At 39.6% G+C, this 23625-nt stretch overlaps 2 protein-coding genes across 2 annotated transcripts in view; both read left to right on the top strand.

Moving 5' to 3' along the window:
* LOC126203935 (microspherule protein 1) overlaps window positions 1-23625 on the top strand; it is a 354642-nt gene that overhangs the window by 316301 nt on the left and 14716 nt on the right. The gene's annotated exons all lie outside the window — the stretch shown is intronic.
* LOC126203934 (protein son of sevenless) overlaps window positions 18632-23625 on the top strand; it is a 168431-nt gene continuing 163437 nt past the window's right edge. Inside the window, exons 1-4 of the mRNA XM_049938330.1 lie at window positions 18632-19006; window positions 19227-19484; window positions 19721-19804; window positions 19897-19977. Coding sequence (XP_049794287.1) covers window positions 18905-19006; window positions 19227-19484; window positions 19721-19804; window positions 19897-19977 — 525 coding nt within the window. The 5' untranslated portion in view covers window positions 18632-18904. The remainder of the gene's footprint in view (window positions 19007-19226; window positions 19485-19720; window positions 19805-19896; window positions 19978-23625) is intronic.

A 23625-nucleotide genomic window follows, 5' to 3' on the forward strand; every position in this document is an offset into this window, starting at 1 on the left:
GATCTCTTCATGATCTGGACCGAGGGCCAAGACTCCCTCACAACCTCAACACCTTCTCTCCCATTCGCTTCACATGGTCCTCCTCAACCCAGCGTGCCACCTTCCTTAATGTTGACCTCTTCTTCTCTGATAGCTCCCCCTGCAACTCTGTCCACATTAATCCCATTAACCAGCAACAGTACCTACATTTTGACAACTATAATCCCTTTCATACCAAAAAAATCCCCCATATAGCCTGGCTACCCAGGGAGAGCGTATCTGCAGTGATGAAAACTCCTTTGCTCAGTGTGCTGAGGCTCTCGTCAAGGCCTTCACAGACAGTCACTATCCCCCAGACCTAGCTTGCAAACAGATCTCTTCTGCCATTTCCCCTCACAACCCCAATCCTCCAACCACTCCCAAAAACCAGCCACAAAGGAATTTCTCCTTCATAAACCAGTATCAGCCTGGACTTGAACAACTGAACCACATCCTTCGTCAGGGGTTTGCTTATCTATCATCGTGCCCTGAAATGAAGGACATCTTACCCAAGATACTTCCCACCCCTCCTAAAGTGGTGTCCCAACACCCAATCTCCAAAGCATCCTAGTCTATACCTATGGCACTCCCAATCCCAAGCCCTTGGCACTAGGATCATTTCCCTGTGGAAGACCCAGATGCAAAACCTGCTCAATCGCCCTTCCAATCACTTCCTATTCCAGTCATGTCACAGGTTTATCCTACTCCATCAGGAGCTGGACCACCTGTGAAAGCAGCCATGTCATTTACCAGCTCTGGTGTAATCACTGCACAGATTTTTATATTGGTATGAGTAGCAACCAGCCGTCCACCAAGATGAACGGCCACTGCCAAACAGTGGCCAAGAGTGATGTAGACCACCCTGTGACACAACTTTCAGCTGAAATTTGCAGCCCTCTGCCATTGAATCCACCTGTCTTTCCCTGCTCCTCTCATTTTTTGTTCCCTTTCTCCCCAGCTTGCGATCGTGTGTGCTTGAGGTGTTCTTGCCTGTGTGTATGTGTATATGAATGTTGTGTGTATGTGTGTGTCTTTGCTGACGAAGGCTTCATGTCAGTGTCTTTTAATCATGTCCATCAGCAACGAGATGTGTCTTCTTTATGGTAAGTAGCAAGGTATCTTTTCCTACATTGTTGATATTCACACCTGGAGTTTCCATTGTTTGAAGTGTACTTTAAAAACTCATGTCTAATTCGCAAAGTGCATTGAACCAAACATGTAATATTGTGTGTGTGTGGTCTACTTTGGAAGAAGGCCTTCTGGCTGAAAGCTTATGTGTTTAGCAGTCTCTTGTTGTGCCTGTCTGTGACTCAACATCTCCGCATGTGTGATCTCACAGAACAAACAAAGACATTACGTAAACTAGATGGCAAATATTTTGTTTTGGAAAATGTTTCACATCTATGGCTAGCAGAGGCGCCGACTTGAAAATGTTTTTTTTTTTTGGGGGGGGGGGGCAAGAATCATTTTATTAGGTACTACATTTGACAGATAACTTTGCGTTTCCATCTACATGTTCGACACTCCAAACCAGTCCTATTTGCAGATGACACAAGTGTATTGATTGAAGGTGGAAATAGAAAGGCTCTTAGGCTGTATGCTGAAGTCACAAATGAAAAGATTTCAGAGTGGTTTGCGAGGAATAAGCTACTGATAAACCCTTTAAAAAAAGGAAAAAAAACGCCACTATACAATTCCACACTCAGCAAAATTAAAAATCCATTAAAACCAAATATTTCTTTGGAAAACTGAAAAATTAAGTGCAACTGAAACAAAATTGCTGTGTTTACTTACAAGACAATCTGAAATGAAATTCCCACATCACATTCTTAAATTCTAAGCTATCTAAAATCACCTATGCAATGAGAATTATATGGAACAACACAAGTGCTGAACGAGAGAGGTGTATTTTGCACACGTGCTTTCTCTTTTGAGTTATGACATCATATTCTTGGGAAATTCCCCTCACAGCATAACAACTTTCAAGAAACAAAAAAAGACTGAGGATAATGAAAAATGAAAACAGCTGAAAATCATGCAAACTACGATTGGATGGCGACCAGCCCCTACCCCTCAACTCGTTGAAACGTCAATCACAATGTCATTTCAGTCATAGTATAGGTCAGTAGTGGAACAAAACAAATACATAAATAAAGTTGAAGAAACATACCTTAATTTTTGATGGCAAATGTACTCCTCCTCAGATCATTCCTGCATATGAACTAGTCACATGTGGCATCAAGGCCGAGTTTCATCGATTCATCCCTATGGGCGTTGAGAAGGGCGATGGCATTAAGATGATTATAGAACGAAGATACGTTTTCACTCTCCACAGACAAGAAAACGATCACTCAGCGGTGCAGGACGTTACTGCAATCGTCAGCACTACACATATGAATTTCACTAGTTCAGGCAGTAGGTCAAACAGGTGGTTTTCCTGTTTTAGGTATTTCACTATGTCATCCAACGAACTAATATTCGCAGAATCACTACTTTGGATAATCTCATGAAACATGCTTCGGTGGAGAATCAAGCGTTCTTTGTCTATACCTGATTTGTAGAAAGATAAAATATAGAATGAATGTTTGTTATCACCAAGAAGAAATTGTTCAATTTGATTTACAAACATGAATGATTGAGTTTTGAACCCTGATTCCAAGAAGCTGATGGATGTATCCATTGTTTCATAATACAATCTTCTATATTTGTCACATACTTCAGTGAATGTTTCTACAGATGAATTGATGGAGTGGAATCATCGTATTTCTTAGGGACTTTTCTTCTACGGGGTAATTTTCGGGAATCATCATCCATATCTTGACATTTTGAAGTTACTTCGCCCCAGAATGATTCAAAATTGTTTCTTATAAATTTAATAGAAGTTACAAGAGTGCAAATAATCTCATTAGCCTCCAATAAGTGTAGGGATTTCCTCTGTAGTGCTATGTTTACGGTATCAATGTGACCAAACAGTTTTACCAAAAGTGATAACATGAGAAAGAAATCATATGTCTGCATATTAATCAAAAAGCCGTTTGCTTTGGCCCCAGTGTCTGAATTGTCATCTCTTGAAACATTTAGAAAAAATTCCTGAAGTTCTGTATAGTTGGACCAAACTGAAAACATTGCCAATTATCTTACGGCCCACCTTGTAGTGCAGTGGTTTCAAATTTGTAGAGGCATCTACCTTCAGGTGAGCAAAAAGATCTAATCTTTTAGAGAATCTCTCACAAACTGTATTAAGTTCTTCATAACATTCAATGTATTTCGACATTCTGGAACTGCTTTCACAGTGTTTTGTAACGTTAGATTTAAGCAGTGTGCAAGGCAGTGTACAAACATAGCTCTCTCCTCCATTTCTATAAACTTTGCCTGGACACCATTATATAATCTGGCCATTTTAGCTGAACTGTCAGAGCATTGGCCCCTACAATTAGATGTAGGCAAATCAGATCGTCTTAAAATGTCGATAATAATATCAAACAGAGCCTTAGCTGCAATACTTTGTATTGAGTATAGCCCTAAAAAATATTTTTCCATCTCTAGCGAAGATCAACAAATGTTATACAGATACTAAATTGCTCTTTGGTGGCTATGTCTGTTGTTTTGTCTGCTATTATTGCAAAATACTCTGCACTCATGATATCCTCCAATAATTTTCTAAGAAGTGTATAACTTAAAATGGCCAACATTTCGTTTTGCACTTCATGGGATGTCCATTTGTAAGTTTCGTGCTGTAGCCATATTAAAAGTAGCTGGTTATCTTCACATCGAGGGCGTCATAAATTGTCAAAGTTACTTGTTTTATCAGAATGCCCACGTACTGCAAGCCCCTGCACTGCTAAATAACAGAGGGAAGATATAATTTTTAGTAAACAAGCTCGGTTTTATTTCATTTGTGTCAGTTTTTCTTTGGAAATCTGGCTAAATACATTAACATTCGATTTTAAGGATTTTAATTTCAGTACAGCTTCTCTGTGGCAGCGCGATGCTTCATGCACTTTCAATTTTTCTACCCCTTTCTTCCAGTTGGAAAAACCAGTTTCCATGAAAGTTTTTTCCATTTTGTGAGAAAACTGAAACCGATTTTCTTCAAACATTCGTCTGCAAATTTTGCAAAAAATAACATCTTTTACCTTATTGTAATCGATCCATGCAAATTGCTGTTTCCAAGAGGGCTGATGACAGCGTTGTTTTTTTCTGGGAACAGTGTTTTTTGTCACCGCCACAGTTCCGTCACTATCGGTGTCTCTGTTGTCACACACAGCACCACTAACACTGGGTCTAACTTCACCATCGCTAACACTAGCCACATTGTCATATTTCTTCCTAATTATAAACTTGTCCATTTTAAAATGGGCAGTAAGGGACGAAAGATTAACAACTGAAGCGAGTCACAGTGATACTAACTGACCATTGGCGATGCCCAGCTCTAGAATATTTACATTCGCTGCCAACATTAGCTGCAGTACTGTGTGCCTAACAAGAAGTAGCCATGTAACAATAGTGTTGATTATTGTTAGGGCCGGCTCTAGGGAAGGGGCGGGGGAGGGGGGGGGGAGAGGCGAACCGTGCCATCACCCAGGGTGGCAGATTTTTGGGGGTGGCAAATCCATCTTGTGTAAATGTGAGAATAAATTGGAAATACAAATTATTTATAAAATCAAGAGTCTTATTGAAAATTATCTATGGCACAGAAACAGTGTGCTCCGATTTATGAAAGAAACGTTTCCTCCAACAAAAATGGCTTAAAATATATTGCACTGTAAACGTATTGCTTTGATCTTAAAGATATATTCACAACAAAGAGACGAATGAGTGTGATATGTGAAAATAAGGCGTCATGTATGAAATGTATTGTGGGAAAAGATGATTATGTCGAAAAAGGGGTGGGGGGGCGCTTGACATTATCGCGTGGGGTGGCAAAATCACCGGAGCCGGTGCTGATTTGTGCGGTGTTGTACCTAGTAACTGTCAATAGAATTTACAAAAATGAATGAAGAGCCTTTAACGTTACCCAGTCCTTCTAGCGATCGCCATCAAATTCGGTGTCACTATTGCTCATTAGTTTGTTTTACAAGCTGCCAGCAGGCTGCTGTGGTAGGAAGTAGAGCTCATCCTTGCAGCCAAAGTACTGCGAGCTCATGGTGAGCTTTCGTTTCCCACATACTCTGTACAGTAAAAGTGTGCGAATAGTACAGATGCAGGGGACAAAACTTGTCACGACAGTTCGTCATATGCAGAGGTAGGAGGAGTAACAGAAAGGAATACGCAATAGCTCGTAAAATCGGTATTTTTTTCCTACATAATCATTGCATACTATGATGCAAAAATGTATGTGCAAGTTTTAACAAATTTCCTAGTAAAGGATGAGGAAGGGGGAGAGAGCGGTGAGAAATGCATATTTGAATATTGGGGGGGGGGGGGGGCGGCGAGGCCCCTACTTTTTACTATTGGGGGGCACAAAGTACCTTGCCCCCCCTAAGTTGGAGCCACTGCTGGCTACTATTGCTGCACTGAATGGACACACTAACATGTTCCTTGATGTATATCTCTCAAGGTCTGTAACAATTAGTAATTTCTTGGTTTATGTTTGAAAATACATTTATTACTATCAAGTTTAAAAAATATTCTTTTGTTTCTGTAGAAGTAGAGTCTTGCCTGGGTAGAACAATATTAATAATAATGGACTACTTCCATTGTTAGCCACCATTATGGCACATGATATTAACTTTGTTAAATATGGCAAGTTCTCCTGAAGAGAAAGATATCAATTCCTAACATCTAATGAAATATTGTATAACAGTCGTAACAGTTTTCAGATTTTGCTGCAACTTTCACTCATGTCAGATTGCATATGCTGAGTACGTTACCTAATAGCAGTTACCTAATTTCAAATTACATTAAGCATATGATATTCAGTGAGCTTAACCAAATAAAATGTGCATTGTCTACATATATGTCGAACCAGATACCTGAGATAAGTAATATAGCTTATGTTTCAAAGAATTTGTAGCCCCTGGTGTGAGAAAAAAATAGCTGTATGTTATGTAAAAATTCCACAGCTCTGCAAGGACACTTATAGCAATATTGAAAGTAATTATGCTCAAAGTTTATTTAATAGTGAAGTCATTAATGTTATCATTTGGATTTTTAGCCTACAATGTATTTAAAGCAAAGACAATATTCACCAAGTATTTTTCATGCGGCACTGACAGTCATAACAAAACACACCAGAGTAAAGCGCTTTTATTTTTTATTATTTCATGCTACAAGTTGTGCTGTGCTTATCAGAGGTTCATGAATTGTCGATTCTCTGTGACACACAGTAAGCAGGGTGACGAGAAATTGCTTTTTGAATAATTAATAAAATATGCCTTAACACATTAAGAATAAACTTTCTCTGTGTAAATAAATCTGGAAATTTAGGACAAAGGTCTTAATTTAATATAAAAACGAATTTTTTATTGTTCATATAAAGAAAGTTCCAGAGAAATGTTTATATATCGAAACTTTATAAAAGACACTTTGTAAAGCCGGTTGAAGGCAGTATAAAAGCAGGAACTCTACTCCTGCTTTCTTCCTCTCGTTTGTTATTGATTGCTGTCTCATGAAACGTAAGTGTCACTCTTGTATCTGTAGCTTTTGGTTAAATAACTACATTAATATAATAGTAACAGACATGTTTGAATCAAGAAACCTACTATCCTCTTCCATTGATGCCACATCTCAATTTATTATTTGCATTTTAGAACTTTTGCAGGCTGCAGCGAAGGTGAATTGCCAACAATTTGTTTGGTGGCCACAGCTGAACGCTACTAGTATTCAATCGGCATTTAATTTATCAAGATTTTATTTCATCGTCCCTGTGATCTATTTTACTGATCTCTTCTGTCAGTATCAGGACAATGTAATAATGCAAACTACTTAATTTTGATATCGGTCACTGGCCCCTGAACATTGCGATCGGTCGATGTTCTCGTCAGTCTGATGGGTATCTGATGCTGTATGGCGGAATGCAAATCGACTGATAAGCGAGTAAAAATTTTCTATGCACCATTTTACATTTTCAGAATCTTAAAAGAAGATTTAAAGTTATATAACATGACTTACTGTTTACTAATCAGTAAATGTTTTGTGGGAAGTTAAATTAATTTCAATGAGGAAAATTTAAAGAAGATGTTAGAAATTAACTTGCACAGCTAATATTAATCTCAATATTTCAAATTAACTCACCCACCTTCAAAACATCATAATATAATATTTTAATATTAGTAATACGGTATTATAGTACCCTCTAGTCTCATATATTGCACTCTTGTCCAATATGTGTGTCATGTAGCAGCAGCGCCGACAATTAGATGTAGCAGCAAAGTGATTGTTGAAGGTTAACTACCTTTGCAGTGTAGTGTTATGCTGCATTCAGGTGCATGACATCCAGGTTTAATTATGTACTCAAGTTATCACATTTCTGCAGCAGACCTTTGGAATTTTAGGTAATGCTTTGCTCTCATATTTCTCTTAAGAATTTTTGGAAGTTGTTCGTATTAATTAAAATAGCAACTAGTTTCATTTCTTGCGAAAACACAGGTTGTTTCGTTGTCAAACCGTCAGCATAGAACAACCTTGATATGGTGAATATAGATGCAGGCTATTTTCTGTACAGAGTGACAGTATGAATAGTAGACCAGTGTCAAGAGGAAAAAAATAACTTAAATTTTGCGACTTCAGTACAAATATACTAATGAGCATACTTGCTGCAGTTAAAAGTGATCCAGAATTAGCTGCTTCCAATATTGAAAGTGAATCAGACAACATTAATCATCAACCATAACTCGTAGCTCCGGGTGAGAATTTGATTGGACTTGGAGGGTATATTGGTGAAAGTGTTTGTGTCGAAACTGACTGTTTTCGTGTTAGTAATGGCAACAGTGACAATGACGTGTGTAATGCTAACGCAGAGCTACTAGAACATATCGAATGGATCCAAGAGGTACTTGTAAAAGAAACAATTGAAACAAAATTATTGAGGCTTTCGTGGCCACATGTTGACAAACTGCCTATTGGCTTCTGTCTCGGGTTCTTCGGCCGACGTTCATCTAATGATTTTTCTGACGTTTCGCCAGCACGAGTGGCTGGCATTGTCAAAGCTTCACCCTCCATTGCCGGTGGTGAACTGGAGCCGAGCTCGCGGGCGCAGACTATATGTACCTGGCGCGCCAACGTCCGAGGGCTTCTCCGCGGTCATTTCCGGTGCGGTTCTCCTCTTGCTACCTGCGACGGTCGTTCGCTGCAGTACGGGAAGCCAGGATCCGTTTACCCTAAGGCTTTCCTCTTTCTTGTTCAAACTGTTCTCGTGTTTTTGTATTTCTACAGCTTCTCTGAACAAGCGCGTGTGATAGTGGTTCTCTACAGCCAGAACTTCCGTGTCGGCGAATTTTATTACGTGGTCGGTCTCATTCAGTGCGTGTTCTGCCACCGCCGATTTCTCCACCTGCCCCAACCTTCAATGTCGCTTATGCTTCTTGATCCTGGTGTTAATGGATCGTCCAGTCATTCCGACATAAACTTTTCCGCATGTGCATGGTATGCGGTATATTCCCGACATTGCAAGTGGGTCTCTTTTCTCCTTCGCCGATCTAAGACACTCTTTGATCTTCCTTGTCGGTTTGAAAATCGTCTTTACGTCATGTTTGCGCAATATGCGGCCGATTCTGTCCGTCACTCTGGGAATGTATGGCAGAAAGGCCGTACCCGACATTTCTTTTTCTGGTTCCTTACTTCGCAGAGTGTTTGGCTCAGTTACACTTCTAATATAATTTGTGGAGTACCCATTGCTCCTCAGGGCAGTTTCCAGGTGTTGCATTTCTCGTTTGAGGTGTTGCGGCTCACATATTCGTCCTGCTCTCGTTACGAGCGTAGTAATCATGCCTCTTTTCTGGCTCGGGTGGTGGTTTGACAGTTTGTGCAGGTATCGGTCCGTGTGAGTCGATTTTCGATACACGCTGTGTCCCAGGTTTTCGCCGTCCCTTGTGACCAGCACATCTAGAAATGGCAGTTTCTTGTCCTTTTCTACTTCCATGGTAAATGTTATGTTGGCATGGAGGCTGTTCAAGTATCTTAGGAGGTCACCGAGCTGTTCTTCACCATGGCTCCACACCACGAAAGTATCATCGACGTACCTGTACCACACCTTAGGTTTGCAAGTCGCCGAGTCCAGTGCCTGTGCTTCGAATTGTTCCATGAAGAAGTTGGCCACCACTGGGCTGAGAGGACTACCCATGGCGACGCCTTCCAGCTGTTCGTAGAAATCGCCATTCCACGTGAAATAGCTCGTGGTGAGACATGCATGGAAGAGCTTTCTGATGTCTAGCGGGTAAATGGAACCGATGTGCTCAAGAGCCTCAGTGAGTGGCACTTTCGTAAATAACGAAACAACATCAAAGCTGACCAGGATGTCGTTTGGTGCAAGTTTCAGTTTCTTCAGCTTCTCAATGAAATGTCCTGAGTCCTTAATGTATGTGTCGGTGTTCCCCACGTGTGGCTGGCGCAGAGAGGCCAAGTGTTTTGCCAGTTTATATGTCGGTGATCCAGGAGCGCTAACGATCGGTCTCAGTGGAACGTTGTTCTTATGGATCTTGGGTAATCCATACAGCCGAGGTGGTAGGGCTTCTGTGTAGCGCAGGTTTCTCTGTATGTCCGCCGGCAGAGAAGACGCCTTGATTAATCGATTCGTATTCCGTGTGATACGTTGCGTCGGATCTGCGCTTAGTTTTCGGTACGTCGTCGGATCTAATAGGTCTCGGATCTTTTGCTCATAATCTTTGGTCTTCATTACGACGGTCGCATTCCCCTTATCGGTAGGCAGTACCAATATACTCTTGTCGGCGTTGAGATTCTTAATGGCTTGTACCTCTTCTTTCTTCAGGTTGCAAGCTGGTGGTTTTGCTCGGCGCAGTATCCTGGCTGTTTCCGTGCGTATTTCCTCTGCCCTTTCACAAGGAAGGGCACGAATGGCTGCTTCGGTGTTGGCAATGATGTCCTCCATAGGTATGGTTCTCGGGATGATAGCGAAATTCCCTCCTTTTTGAAGAACAGACGCTTCCTCTTCGGTCAATTGTCGTTCAGTGAGGTTGACCACCGTGTGTGACATGTCGGGAGTCGCCTTGTCGGTCTGCTTCCGGCATCTTTCAAACTTTTTCTTCTGTTGCTCGGTGCAGCGCTCGAGTTCGTTCTGCATGCTCCTGTGAGTGATGCTGTCGATCTTGTCCCAGTCGTCTCGATGCATTCTGCTACTTAGTTGATAGAAAATGTCCAGAAGTTCCTGATCCGTTCTTGCCAACTCTCTCCGTGTTGTATGTATTCGCTCACGAAGAAAAGCTCGTTCCATTCTGTCGTAGATACGATGTGCTTGGGCGGTGGTGAATAGGCGCTTACATCTCAAGAACTTCGGTGTAGCAAATTCATCTCGGCAACGTGACAGAAAGGCGAGAGAGGACATCAGTCGCGCTTTCTTCTTCCGTAGTTGGTCAAGGCGTCGGTACAATCTGCAAATCTCCTCCCCGTAGAGGCGTAATACAAAATTGTTGAGGCTTTCGTGGCCACTTGTTGACAAACTGCCTATTGGCTTCTGTCTCGGGTTCTTCGGCCGACGTTCATCTAATGATTTTTCTGACGTTTCGCCAGAACGAGTGGCTGGCATTGTCAAAGCTTCACCCTCCATTGCCGGTGGTGAATTGGAGCCGAGCTCGTGGGCGCAGACTATATGTACCTCTGGAGCACGTCGGTTCCATTTTCCCGCTAGACATCAGAAAGCTCTTCCATGCATGTCTCACCACGAGCTATTTCACGTGGAATGGCGATTTCTACGAACAGCTGGAAGGCGTCGCCATGGGTAGTCCTCTCAGCCCAGTGGTGGCCAACTTCTTCATGGAACAATTCGAAGCACAGGCACTGGACTCGGCGACTTGCAAACCTAAGATGTGGTACAGGTACGTCGATGATACTTTCGTGGTGTGGAGCCATGGTGAAGAACAGCTCGGTGACTTCCTAAGATACTTGAACAGCCTCCATGCCAACATAACATTTACCATGGAAGTAGAAAAGGACAAGAAACTGCCATTTCTAGATGTGCTGGTCACAAGGGACGGCGAAAACCTGGGACACAGCGTGTATCGAAAATCGACTCACACGGACCGATACCTGCACAAACTGTCAAACCACCACCCGAGCCAGAAAAGAGGCATGATTACTACACTCGTAACGAGAGCAGGACGAATATGTGAGCCGCAACACCTCAAACGAGAAATGCAACACCTGGAAACTGCCCTGAGGAGCAATGGGTACTCCACAAATTATATTAGAAGTGTAACTGAGCCAAACACTCTGCGAAGTAAGGAACCAGAAAAAGAAATGTTGGGTACGGCCTTTCTGCCATACATTCCCAGAGTGACGGACAGAATCGGCCGTATATTGCGCAAACATGACGTAAAGACGATTTTCAAACCGACAAGGAAGATCAAAGAGTGTCTTAGATCGGCGAAGGAGAAAAGAGACCCACTTGCAATGTCGGGAATATACCGCATACCATGCACATGCGGAAAAGTTTATGTCGGAATGACTGGACGATCCATTAACACCAGGATCAAGGAGCATAAGTGACATTGCAGGTTGGGGCAGACGGAGAAATCGGCCGTGGCAGAACACGCACTGAATGAGACCGACCACGTAATAAAATTCGCCGACACAGAAGTTCTGGCTGTAGAGAACCACTATCACACGCGCTTGTTCAGAGAAGCTGTAGAAATACAAAAACACGCGAACAGTTTGAACAAGAAAGAGGAAGCCTTAAGGTAAACGGATCCTGGCTTCCCGTACTGCAGCGAACGACCGTCGCAGGTAGTAAGAGGAGAACCGCACCGGATATGACCGCGGAGAAGCCCTCGGACGTTGGCGCGCCAGGTACATATAGTCTGCGCCCGCGAGCTCGGCTCCAGTTCACCACCGACAATGGAGGGTGAAGCTTTGACAATGCCAGCCACTCGTGCTGGCGAAACGTCAGAAAAATCATTAGATGAACGTCGGCCGAAGAACCCGAGACAGAAGCCAATAGGCAGTTTGTAAACAATTGAAACATAACTATGGCAAAGCAAGCCTCATTGAAATATTTGTCTGTCCTGGTGATGATTTACTAGACTACTTAGTGTTCCAAACAAATTTATATGCAACTAAAAAGCTTGGAGGTTCACAATGAATGAAATGAAGAAATTGATTACCATTAATTTATTAATGGGTATCAAGAAATATCCTTTGTATAAGGATTATTGGTGTTCTGATCCAGCCCTCTGCAGTCCCTACACTTCAATTGTCACGCCTCATGTCTCACTACTGTGTGGTGTGTGACATAGTCTGGGGAAGACTTTGAATGCTTCTCAGATTGTAAGTGAATTACTGCTCCTCTATTTGGGTTCAAGGTATTGAAAAACCGAATTGTCTCTAGGCTATATGCATGTAAATTGCAACAATCATCACTCGAAAAAGGGGACGAAAGGCTACAGTAAACTGTTGAAGATATGCTTACTGCTGGACTATCTTAGCAAGAACCACTTTAAAAGTTATAAGCCAACAGAACAGCTTACTGTCGATAAATTGATGTCTTGTTTCAAAGATGGGTCATGTTTCAAGCAGTATTGCAACAGAAACACAGGTACAAAGTTTGGGTTACTGGCAAATAAAACTAGCTATATTTCCATATTTGAGCTCTGTGTTGGAAAAATTGAGCAGGAAACGGAAAAATGCTTCTGTCCCCGAGTTGTAAAACACATTAGTTCAGAAATTACAGGAAAATTTCACACGTTGTATGTTGATCATAATTTTACTCCTGTACCATTCATGCTCGATTTGAGAAAACAGTGAATATATCCATGAGGGTCCACGAGGAAAGGGAGAGTTGGGTTCCCAAAAGACTTTAAAATGAAAAGAATATGTTCTGGCAAGAATTTCATTTCGATATAACAGCCCAGGTATCACAGTAATGGTTTGTAAAGCTAGCAATACAGTATAGTTTCTTTGAAATTTGCAAAATATTGAAACCATAAACACAGCATCTTGGACTGTAAACACAGCATTTTGGAAATAAATGATGGTTCCCATGTAGAAATTTCATGCCCAGATATTATAAAGAATAACAGTGCTTACATGGGGCGGCTTGTAGACAAATCTGGTAAGTTAAAATCAGTCTATGAAGTTGTTAGGAAAAGCAAAAAGTGGTGGCACAGAATTTTCTGACATTCTTGATGTCACTGTTGTAAATGTATTCATCATTTATAACGAACACTGCGATCACAAGCAAAAATCCTAGAAGCAATTCAGACTTCTTGTAAGTGCTGGTCTAGTTGTAGCATCTTCATCAACTCTTAACCGCAAGAGGTCTCAGATCCAGCATAACAGGTTCAAGCCATTTGTTGTACCTCCTTGGTTTCAAAGTGCATTCCATATGCCAGGAACAGGACCAACTCGAAGACATGCACACTGTAGCACTTTATTTTATTTATTTCCTACTATAGTATCGCATCGCCCAAGATCACTGTGCAAAGCATACCATGTGGGTTTGTGTGTATCGAAAACAAAGCACAGTTTGACTGAATTTCAGAAAAAAATGTAGCCATTAAAAGCATTACAATCGGCCAGTGACTTTACTTTGAAACCACCCAAAATATTTCATTATGAAAGGTTAGCAGATTATGTGAAACATGTAAGAGAATAGTAAAACAAACGGACGTAAGTGTGATTTGTGGATTGTGGTGTGGGCACTTGTTTCACAGTGAATGTGTTGAATTTACCAACAGTGAAGTACGCCCGGTAAATAGTTCAAAAGGAAAAATTAAGTTCTGCTGCAGTGCATGTGAAGATAGTTTACACAAAAGACCTTTGAAAATGGCGTCTAAAGCAAAATATCAACAGCTTATTACTGGAACCAGTCATAGCAGCAGTGAAAAAGTGAAGGTAGGTGACGATATAATAATCAGTGATGAATGCAGAAGTTCTCATATGCAAGACAACACGAAAACAACCCTGTAAAGGACGTGGAGTTGCACTGCTGGAAATAGAAAACAGTGCTTGTGATGAAAATAATACGAAAAACCACCTGAGATTAACCAGTGCAGTTGAAGGTTTAACAAAAACAGTAAATCGACTAATAAAAGACAGTTCGAAAAAGATAATGCAACTCAGTACAGTGATCGCCACAAACTGTACATTAGGAAAGCTAGCATCACATCTGACAATATCATCTCGCAAAAAATGTGGAAAACCCTGAAAAAATTTCACACTGATTGCTAAAAATAGCAACACCAAATGTCTAATAGCAAATCTAGGGTCGACAACTGAGCCTGTAACACACGGCCCTGCTTCATTTATTCAAAATTCGAATGTAAGTTCGTCACAACTTCCTGTATTACTTGAAAAACAAACTGAGTGTGCAAACGAAAAAAAAATTTAACCACAATAGGCGAGATGGAACAAATAAACAATAGTGAATCAATAAACCACAATGTAAACCAGAATCTCTGTGTGAATACTACCAGTATTTCCTCTTACAAACCAAAAACTGGGCAAGAAAACATTGCAACAATGACAGATGCATCTAACAAATCAGAACAAACAAATAGACCTACCGATAAAGAGCATACAGTCCATGATGCAACAGAAGATTGATGTGTTAGCAATACTTCTTTGAACAATTCGAAAATTGAAGCCAGTATAAATGAAACCATTCCCTATATCTTAGCCAGACCAGATGAGAAACCTTCACAAAATACAGATACAAACTGGCGTGATGTACAGTGTAGGAAAAGAACTTTTCGCCCTAAAGATCAACAACTATCGTTCACAACACAAAAACAACAAACCAACAACATACACAAAACGAAGCAGAATGTCTCTGTACAACCAAAAATCCTGAATGCAACAGTACTAAAGAAAAGTGTAGAGGAAGAAAGACCTCAAGCATCTGCCATAGCATCAGTCAGAAACTCAAGTACTAGAGAAAGAAAAAAATCAGATAATAGACACTGGTGAAGAACAAGGAATGCTATATGGCGAGAAAAGAGCATGGTTTCATTTAGGAAAAGTGAAAAACGGCACAACAACTGAAAATGTAACTAAATTCCTTGAGAAAATCTTTCCAGGATATAGCAACTTTCATGTATAAAAACTGGAAACAAAAGGTGTGAACAGCAGCTTCAAGATTGGTGTGGACTTACATCTAAAGGACAAGGAGATGGACACAACACTATGGCCAAAGAATATTGTTGTCAGGCGGTTTTTATTTCGGAGATCGAACAGTGCCCCAGTAAAATAGTGCCTGAAATAAAAACCCAAGGCCCTATAATATCTCACAGAAGTAACAGTAGAGATGATAGTTATATGCCCATAGTTATAGAAGTTGTTAATAAACAGTGTTTAAGAACCAAGGTGGACCTTCTATCATTCTTTGTAGAAGAAGTCAAACCAGATGCTTTATGTATCTGTGAACAATGGTTAGATGAAGCAGAAGGTGACTATTGTAGAGCCATTGAATATTTGGACGTAGTAAATTCTTGGTATCAAACTACTACAATTCATGGTGGTGTATTTGTATATGCAAGCAAGCCTCTTAGTGTAAAGGAAATAGACTTAAAAACTTTTCCACAGACCTAGATCTAGAATTAGCTTCACTAGTGTCAACAGATATTGAACTTTTTATTGTCTCTGTGTACCACTCACCAGATTGTAATTTTGAAAACTTTATTGCACAAATGGAAACCTATTTGTCTTACCTAACACGTGTTAAATCTAAAATTGCACTATGTGGAGATTTCAACATACATATAGGTGATGGAAGCACTAAAGAGAGAGTCTTCATGACTTTGATAAATAGCTATGGGCTGTTTGTTGCAAACCGACTGCCAACAAGAGGTGATGCCTGCCTAGACACAGTTATCACTAACCTCAATATCTGGGACTATAATATCAGTGTAGTTGAATCAATGATTGCTGACCATAGAGTATTAGTAATGGAAATAAGTATGAAATGCTCGAGTCAACTGCAACCAGGCTCATGGCACTCCAGTTACACATTTAGTAAAAGGATCATATAAGAAGAAAGACTAAATTACCTTAGAAGAGCCCTGTCAAGTGTAAACTGGCAGCAAAAAAAATTGCAGGAATGGGGGCCAGTGCCTCATGTGAATGTCTGTTCCAATAATTAAAAGCTAAATTGATGATTTATTTCCAGATGTCCACAAGAAGTATCCTACAGGCAAAGCTAAAGGAAGGGACAAACCTATTACAGGGAAGATGTCGTATACACCTGAGCTAAACAAATTAAAATGCATTTTGCTAATTTTCAGGGACTGTATGAAAGCAGCTAGAGGTCTCCCATCTACAGACCTGCTTCATTGAAACTATGTAAGAGCCAAACGAAATTAGAGAAAGCAAGTGGGGGAGGCAAAAACGAGATACAATGACAGGTTCATTAAAGAGGCTCAAATCCATGCAAATAGCTTGGAATCTGGTAAACGAGTGCAGAAAAAAAGCCCACCTCAGCCTTAAATTCTGGTAGCCCTGACGCCTTCAATCAGTACTTTGTTTGGATAGTGAAAGGTACTATTAATGAAATACCTGACTCAGGCTTAGTCCCCACAAGTCACATGAGAAATATAACCAGTAGCACTTTTGGAAACTGGAAGTAAGTGCACCCTAAGGATATCGTAAAAATAGTTAAGTCATATAAGAACTAGAGCGAAGATATCTATGGTATGTCTTGCACAATGCTGAAGAAAATTATTCTAGAGCTTGCTCAACCATTATCTATAGCAATTAACGAAGGCTTATCCTCTGGTGTCTTCCCAAAATTTCTTAAACTAGCATGGACAGTACCAATCTATAAAAAAGGTGACCCGTGTGAAGTGTCCATCTACAGACCAATTTCTATCATTCCTATTCTAGCTAAAGTTATGGAGTCTGTTATGAAACTCCAGTTACAGAATTATTTTGAAGTAAATACGCTCTTCCAGGAGACACAGCATGGTTTTCGCAAGGGAAAGTCAACGTTTATGGCAGCACTGGACTTAACCAGAAAATTAAGGCAAGGATTCAAAGACAAAGAAAGTGTGGCACTGACACTCTGTGATCTTAGCAAGGCATTTAACTGCATTTCATGTTAAGTCCCATAGTGCTCAGAGCCATTTCACTGCATTTCCCACAAGATACTGCACAATAAATTGAAGTGTTACGGTGTTGGAGGTGTTGTTCTGGCAACTTTTCAGTCTTATCTGGAAAACTGGAGATAAGTGGTATCAATTCATGGAGCAACATAACAAGAACAAAAGCTGGAATATGGAATACCCCAAGGGTCCGTCAAAGGGCCTCTCCTGTTTCTTATTTATGCCAATGATATGGGTTATAACAACAATATGTTACATTTTGCTGATGACACCACCCTTTTTGCCAAAGGAAGAACTGCTGCAGAATCACTCCAAGAAATGTACTCTTCCAAAACATTAAAGAATGGTTCATCAAAAATGAAATGAAAATGAATGAAGAAAAAACACAACATCTGATATGCACCCTGAACAACATCGGATGCCATGATAGTATGGAGGCTGTGAAACTGTTGGGCTTCATGAAAGACAGGAAACTAACAATGAACGAACACACAGTGTACGTATGCTCCAAGCTCTCCCGTATAATGTACCTTCTGAGGAGGTTAAAAGGTGTATTGGGTGACCAATATCTCATAACAGTACATTATGCCCTATTGCATAGCCACATGAATTATGGCCTACTGTTATGGGGACATTCTGCAGGTTGTAAGGATGTGCTAATTCTACAGAAAAAATCTCTCAGAAAAATCACATGAAGCAAAAGACAGGAGCACTGCAGGCCTATATTGAAGCAGTTAGGAATTATGGCAGTCTTCAGTCAGTATGTGTTTTTATGTCTCATCAGCGTGAAAGAAAACCAAGGAGTCTTCAGCATGAGGTAATATATACACAATCACAGTACCCGTAACAAGAGTAGCATCGAAATACCCAGGTGTCGACTGACGGGAACGCAAGACAGCTTTCCAGTGGTTGCCCTAAGGATGTTCAACTCTCTGTCTCAAGAAGTGCAATCCCTGCCGCTAGGAATATTCAGAATGAGAGTAGCACAGGACCTGAAATAACGTCCATTGTACTCCATTGGTGAATTCTTTAATAGTGACCAAAGCGAATAGACAAACAAATATTGTTTCTATTAAGTATAAATGTCTTAATTTTGTGAATATTTTTTAAGTGTATATGTGTAATTAATCTTGACGCAGTCTGTCCAGTCATGACTGGTAAACGACACAGATCTAGTAATAAAGTAATAAAGAATTTTATTGGTATCATATCATCTCTCTTTGGAACAATAAAGTTAAATTTTTGAAAGAAATTATTAAGTTTTTCTTCCTGTGTCTATTTATGGGCCGTAAACTGTTAAATTGACAAATAATCTCTTGAATAATAAATAAATAAATAAAACTCAAGTTTTCGACCTCTCGAGACGGGTAACGAATCGATACGTAGCAAATTGCATATGGCATGCGCTGGTATTGTGGTAGACGTCTGATGGAAAATGTAATGAAATATGGATCTCTCAGGGGATTTGTGGCACTTAAATAAAGCAAGAAATATTCCATGCAGTGCTTGTGTAACGTGATTCACATCTAAATGGCATGCAAGAAAATATCCCTAATGAAATTCAAGGACGGTGTTATTTCAATGTCAATCTCATCTGTTTCATTTTCGTCATCAGTAAACATGGCGGATAGAAGCCAGTTTTATTCCATCTGAACGAATGTGATTAGTTGTTACCTGAAATGTTTTCGGCGCCCTCAACATCAGAGACGCACAGCTATGATTTCGAGAAAGAAGAAAATGCCGCAAAATGGAAAGGAGTTTTTGTCAATTCACTGCGCAAGGTATTACTTAATTAAGAGACGACATTTGGTGTTGTGTGTAAGGGAAATATATTTTGTTTCCGAAAAAATAATGAGATTATATTTTTTGGGTAAATTGTCACATACTTAACGTGTGTTTATCCCTAGACCAGTGTTTCAATCTACGACTCTTGTGTAATCTGGTGACATCCATATAATGTTTTGATTCTTTAAGCGAAAAAGTTTTATGCCTATACCTTAGGTGCTGGAGCAGGTGCATCACTCACTCACGGCGCGTGACGACGCCCTCGACTACGTCGAAAGTCTCATCTTGCGATTGTTGGGAATGTTGTGCGCCCGCCCCTCCCCCCATACAGTGCAGGATGTGGAGGATAGGGTACGGCGCACCTTCCCAACACCCATTGACAAATGGGCACTGGCCGACGCGAAAGAAGCGTTGGAGCGTGGGAAGAAAAAATGTGTTTTGCCCGTTGACAAGATACATCACATGCTTCAGAAGGTAGGAAGATTGTTTATGTTTATGAACTTTCCCAGGCGAATTGTTGGGTGTTTCCATCTTACATTCCTGTGTCATGACAGATTAATTTCCTGCTTCAATATCATAGTTGACCTATATGTTGGAATAATAATAATAATAATAAACACACACACACACATACACACACACACAGAGAGAGAGAGAGAGATATGTAATGAAATTTACTTTATTAATTTATCTTTATTTTTGTCACACAGGAAGTTCTACAGTACAAAATTGATTCTCAGGTCTCTCTGTATCTCGCAGCAGTTCTTGAATACATTTCAGCTGATATTTTAAAGGTTGGTTGGCAACTTCATGATTTAGAAGTAGATAGAAACTGGATACTATATTGTAAGGTATCTCCTCCTACAGATTTTTTTTTCTTTTTCAGTTGGCTGGGAATTATGTCAAAAATATTCATCATGTTGAAATTTCATGCCAGGATATTAGAGTTGCAATGTGTGCTGACAAGGTATGGATTCAGCAATAGCAAATTCGCCCAATACTTTAGTATTGTGCAGTTAAAATGTGTTATTGTGTGTCTTTGTGGAGAGATTGGAGCTCAGTCTATTTGTAGCTATGTTGTGCACTGTTTTTTAGATATTAACATTAACAACAAGATGATAGGTATCACTTTTTATTCTCTTAATGAATATTTTGATCTGTACATGCCAATAATTTTTAGTTCGAGTAATCAAATTTAATTACTGGTCATAGAATGTAACTTTGTGATTTAAATATTTGAGACAGCCAAACCTGCCCAGCACTTTTTTCTTGACCATGTAAGTTAACATTACATAATAGTGGTGCACTAAAGAAAAACTCTACATGTGGTTTGATAGATTCAAAATTTGTATCTGACAAGAACCACCATGGCTAATAGTTTTTTTAGTCACTTGTAAATTTGTCATAAAGATCTCAACGCATAAGACAATATTGAAAGCTGTCATTAAATGCAGTCAAAAAGTCTGTATTGTTGGTTATGTGAAAGGTACTGCTAACTATGAAATGTTCCTGAAATATGAGTTACAGTTAACCACACTGCAGGTTGTTAGTGCTGACACAATGTTGTTCTTGTTACATCATTTTGTATATGACTCCTCCAGAATGCAAAAACTGTAGAGAGTCCAATTTAATCTGGGAAAGATCTATGCATCTCAATTGGGTAGCTGGAGCCAACCTAAAATTTCTTTATTATATAGGTATATATTGTATATTGATGTCACTGGTGTACTAATTAAGGAGAAAATGCTTCTTCCAAGCCTGTGCAGACTTCTATATTTCAAATCAATGGTCACTGAGATATTCTGTTAGTCATTTCAGTCAGGCTAAAAAAAATGTCGGACCCAAGTTTATAAACATTTCTTGAATATTCTATGGAAGTATATATAAAAAGATCTGCATTTATAAGAAAATTGCCTCGATTCTGATTTAGTGTTTTGAACTTGTTCAGATGACTCTCAGGATGAGTTCTTTGAAAAGGGATTAGCCTTTCAGCCTAATTTAGTTGTATGACTAAACTAATGACAGTACCCAGTGGGCTTGCAAATGGGTACAATTAAACCTATGTAGACAAAAAAGAAGAGAGACACTAAGACTTAGGATAGATGTTTTGGAATATAGGTTCAAGATAGTGATGTTGACTTACATGATTCTACCAGTGTCTTTAAAAGACCTTTATTGTAATGTAGATAGAGCTGATTCTTTTTTTTTTTAATTTGAAAGATTTCTGCTTTTCAGTTGGTAGAAAATGTTAGCTTACTGTGTGTCCTTCATGAAGATTGCTCTAACATTAGTTTTTTACTGTTAACTGAGTTGTAGATGAAAAGTATAGACAGTGGTAGTTATTTTCTGAAAGCTTGTCACATGTTTACATTTAGTGAATATTTATAATTAAGTTTAAGTGACGGAAATACAGTAATGATTACTTTCTCACCAATTTGATTGAAATGTAAAATTGCCATATTTATAATACTGATACCAGTGCCGCTGTGATTTGGGACTCTTGTAATCAAATACTACAAACTTTGTAGTTAACTTATTTCTCAAGAAATAATTGCTTTAAATATTTTGTTCAGTAATTAAGAACAAAAAATGGTGCAAGAAAAAATTATGTTGGTTTCACCTAATGTGTATGACGGATTTTCACAGTGAACATCTAATTGTGGTTGGAATAGACACAGTGTTTAACATCTTCCAAGTTTACTGTTCTTATGAATTACTAAAAGTAATGTATATTCATATTGTTCCCCTTTACTCCTTTGAATAATATGTGTGCTCTTCAGTTTCACATTATTCGCTGGTGCCAATCTGTCCCAATTCATGCCACATAGAGGAACCAGTTAAGGAACTTTTATATTTAGTGAAAATGTCTCCCCATTGCCTAAGTGCCAGTGTTATCCCATTTTCCAAATTGGGTACATCAGATCCTTTGTGCCGGCAGTAAGCATAATGTGTGCAGATAATGGGTCTTTTATAAATTGTGCTTTAGTGCATGTCTTTAGCAGTCGTTTGTGAATAAATGAGAAATCTAGAACACTGGCAGTGCCTTCTCAATATGTATCTTGTGAAGCAATGTCAGCAGCACGTACCATGAGCAGATTACAAGGGATTTCAGCAACAGCTGGCAGTAAGCATCAGGCAGACACCGTATTTTGCACCAATGAGTTGAACTAATTATATCCTCCCCTGATACTAATATTATTACTTTGTGTGCAATATTTACAAAACAATGATCATATTCCAAAGATATGGAACATGTCATAGCAATAAATATTACAATTGGAGCATGTGATTTACAGCCAGAATTATGATACAAAGTAATGTGCAATGTATGAACCTCTTGATCACTGCCTGTAAGTGCATGTGAGTTGCTTATCATGACGTGACATTCACGTACCCACAAAACAGTAAAGAGAAATACCAAAACTCTGTGGCAGCTGCGTCATATGGCGTACCTTCACTATAGAGTGTAACCACAGATAATCGGCGAGGAATGTTGTAATATATTATCGCTTTTCTTTGTCGTTGACTAGGTGAAATGGATGCATTGCTCACATATATTATGTAGAGGGAAAGTGCCCGGCTGACACTAACCCTGCTGTGCATTTGAACCCATGTTGTGTTATGTATTGTACTGTGTTACGCGCTGGTGACATTGTCTTTGAGGGGTGGCCGTAATAGAGAGACCCAACAATGTATTTAATTAATTCTGACCTTTCTTGAAATTTATTTTACTTGTATGAAGAACGTGAAATTTTAAGTTCGGTGTAGGAATTTGGGACTGTAAAGTCCGTGTTGAGGAGGAGAAAAACCCTGAAACACCTATTGCCTTATAGTATTAGATATTGAAACAAGTCTTCATTTTACATTATGTTAATGAATATGGTAGTTAATGGTACATTTTGTTTATGTGTAATTTGTAATTGCATATTTAAACACTGTGCACTCTTCACCATTACTAATTTTCTAGTTTGGAACTAAAATTGACATGGATTAATGTCAGCTAATTGGATTTGTTTGTGAGTCTAGATTGACAGATATGTCAGTGAAAATAATCAGTGTTCGAAAATATAATATAATTGGATCAATAAAAATATCTACTCACTAGGTATCTGCAGGAGAAAATGTACAGAAATAATATTAAAATGCGCTAGCTTTTGGAGCCAGTAGCTCCTTCATCTGGCAGAATGGTTGAAGGGGAAGGAAGAGGGGTGAAGCAAAAGGATTGGTGAGGTTTAGGAAATGGGGAGAGTTGGGAAAAGTAACTGTAAATCCTGGGTAAGGGGAAACTTACCAGATGGGGTGAGAAGGGAAGACTGCTGGGATTGTGTTGGATGAGATTTAAAAACCTGAGATGTTGAAAGTGGGTAACAAGCAAGACAGAGATTACTGAAAGAACACCATGCAAAAGTCAATAAGAGCTGAAAGATAAGTGTGTTACATATGATATCCAGGTAGTGATTGTGTTGGGGAGGGTCAGAAAATAAAAGGGGAATAAAGAAAACGAATAATTACTGAAAACAAATGCTGAGACCACAGAAATTAATGTAAATTAAGGCCAGGAGGGTGGTGAGGATCAACCACATGTTGTAACACCAGTGCCCATCAGTGGAGTTTG

This window comes from Schistocerca nitens, chromosome 9 (assembly GCF_023898315.1).
Source record: "Schistocerca nitens isolate TAMUIC-IGC-003100 chromosome 9, iqSchNite1.1, whole genome shotgun sequence".
NCBI classification, from domain to species: Eukaryota; Metazoa; Arthropoda; class Insecta; order Orthoptera; family Acrididae; genus Schistocerca; species Schistocerca nitens.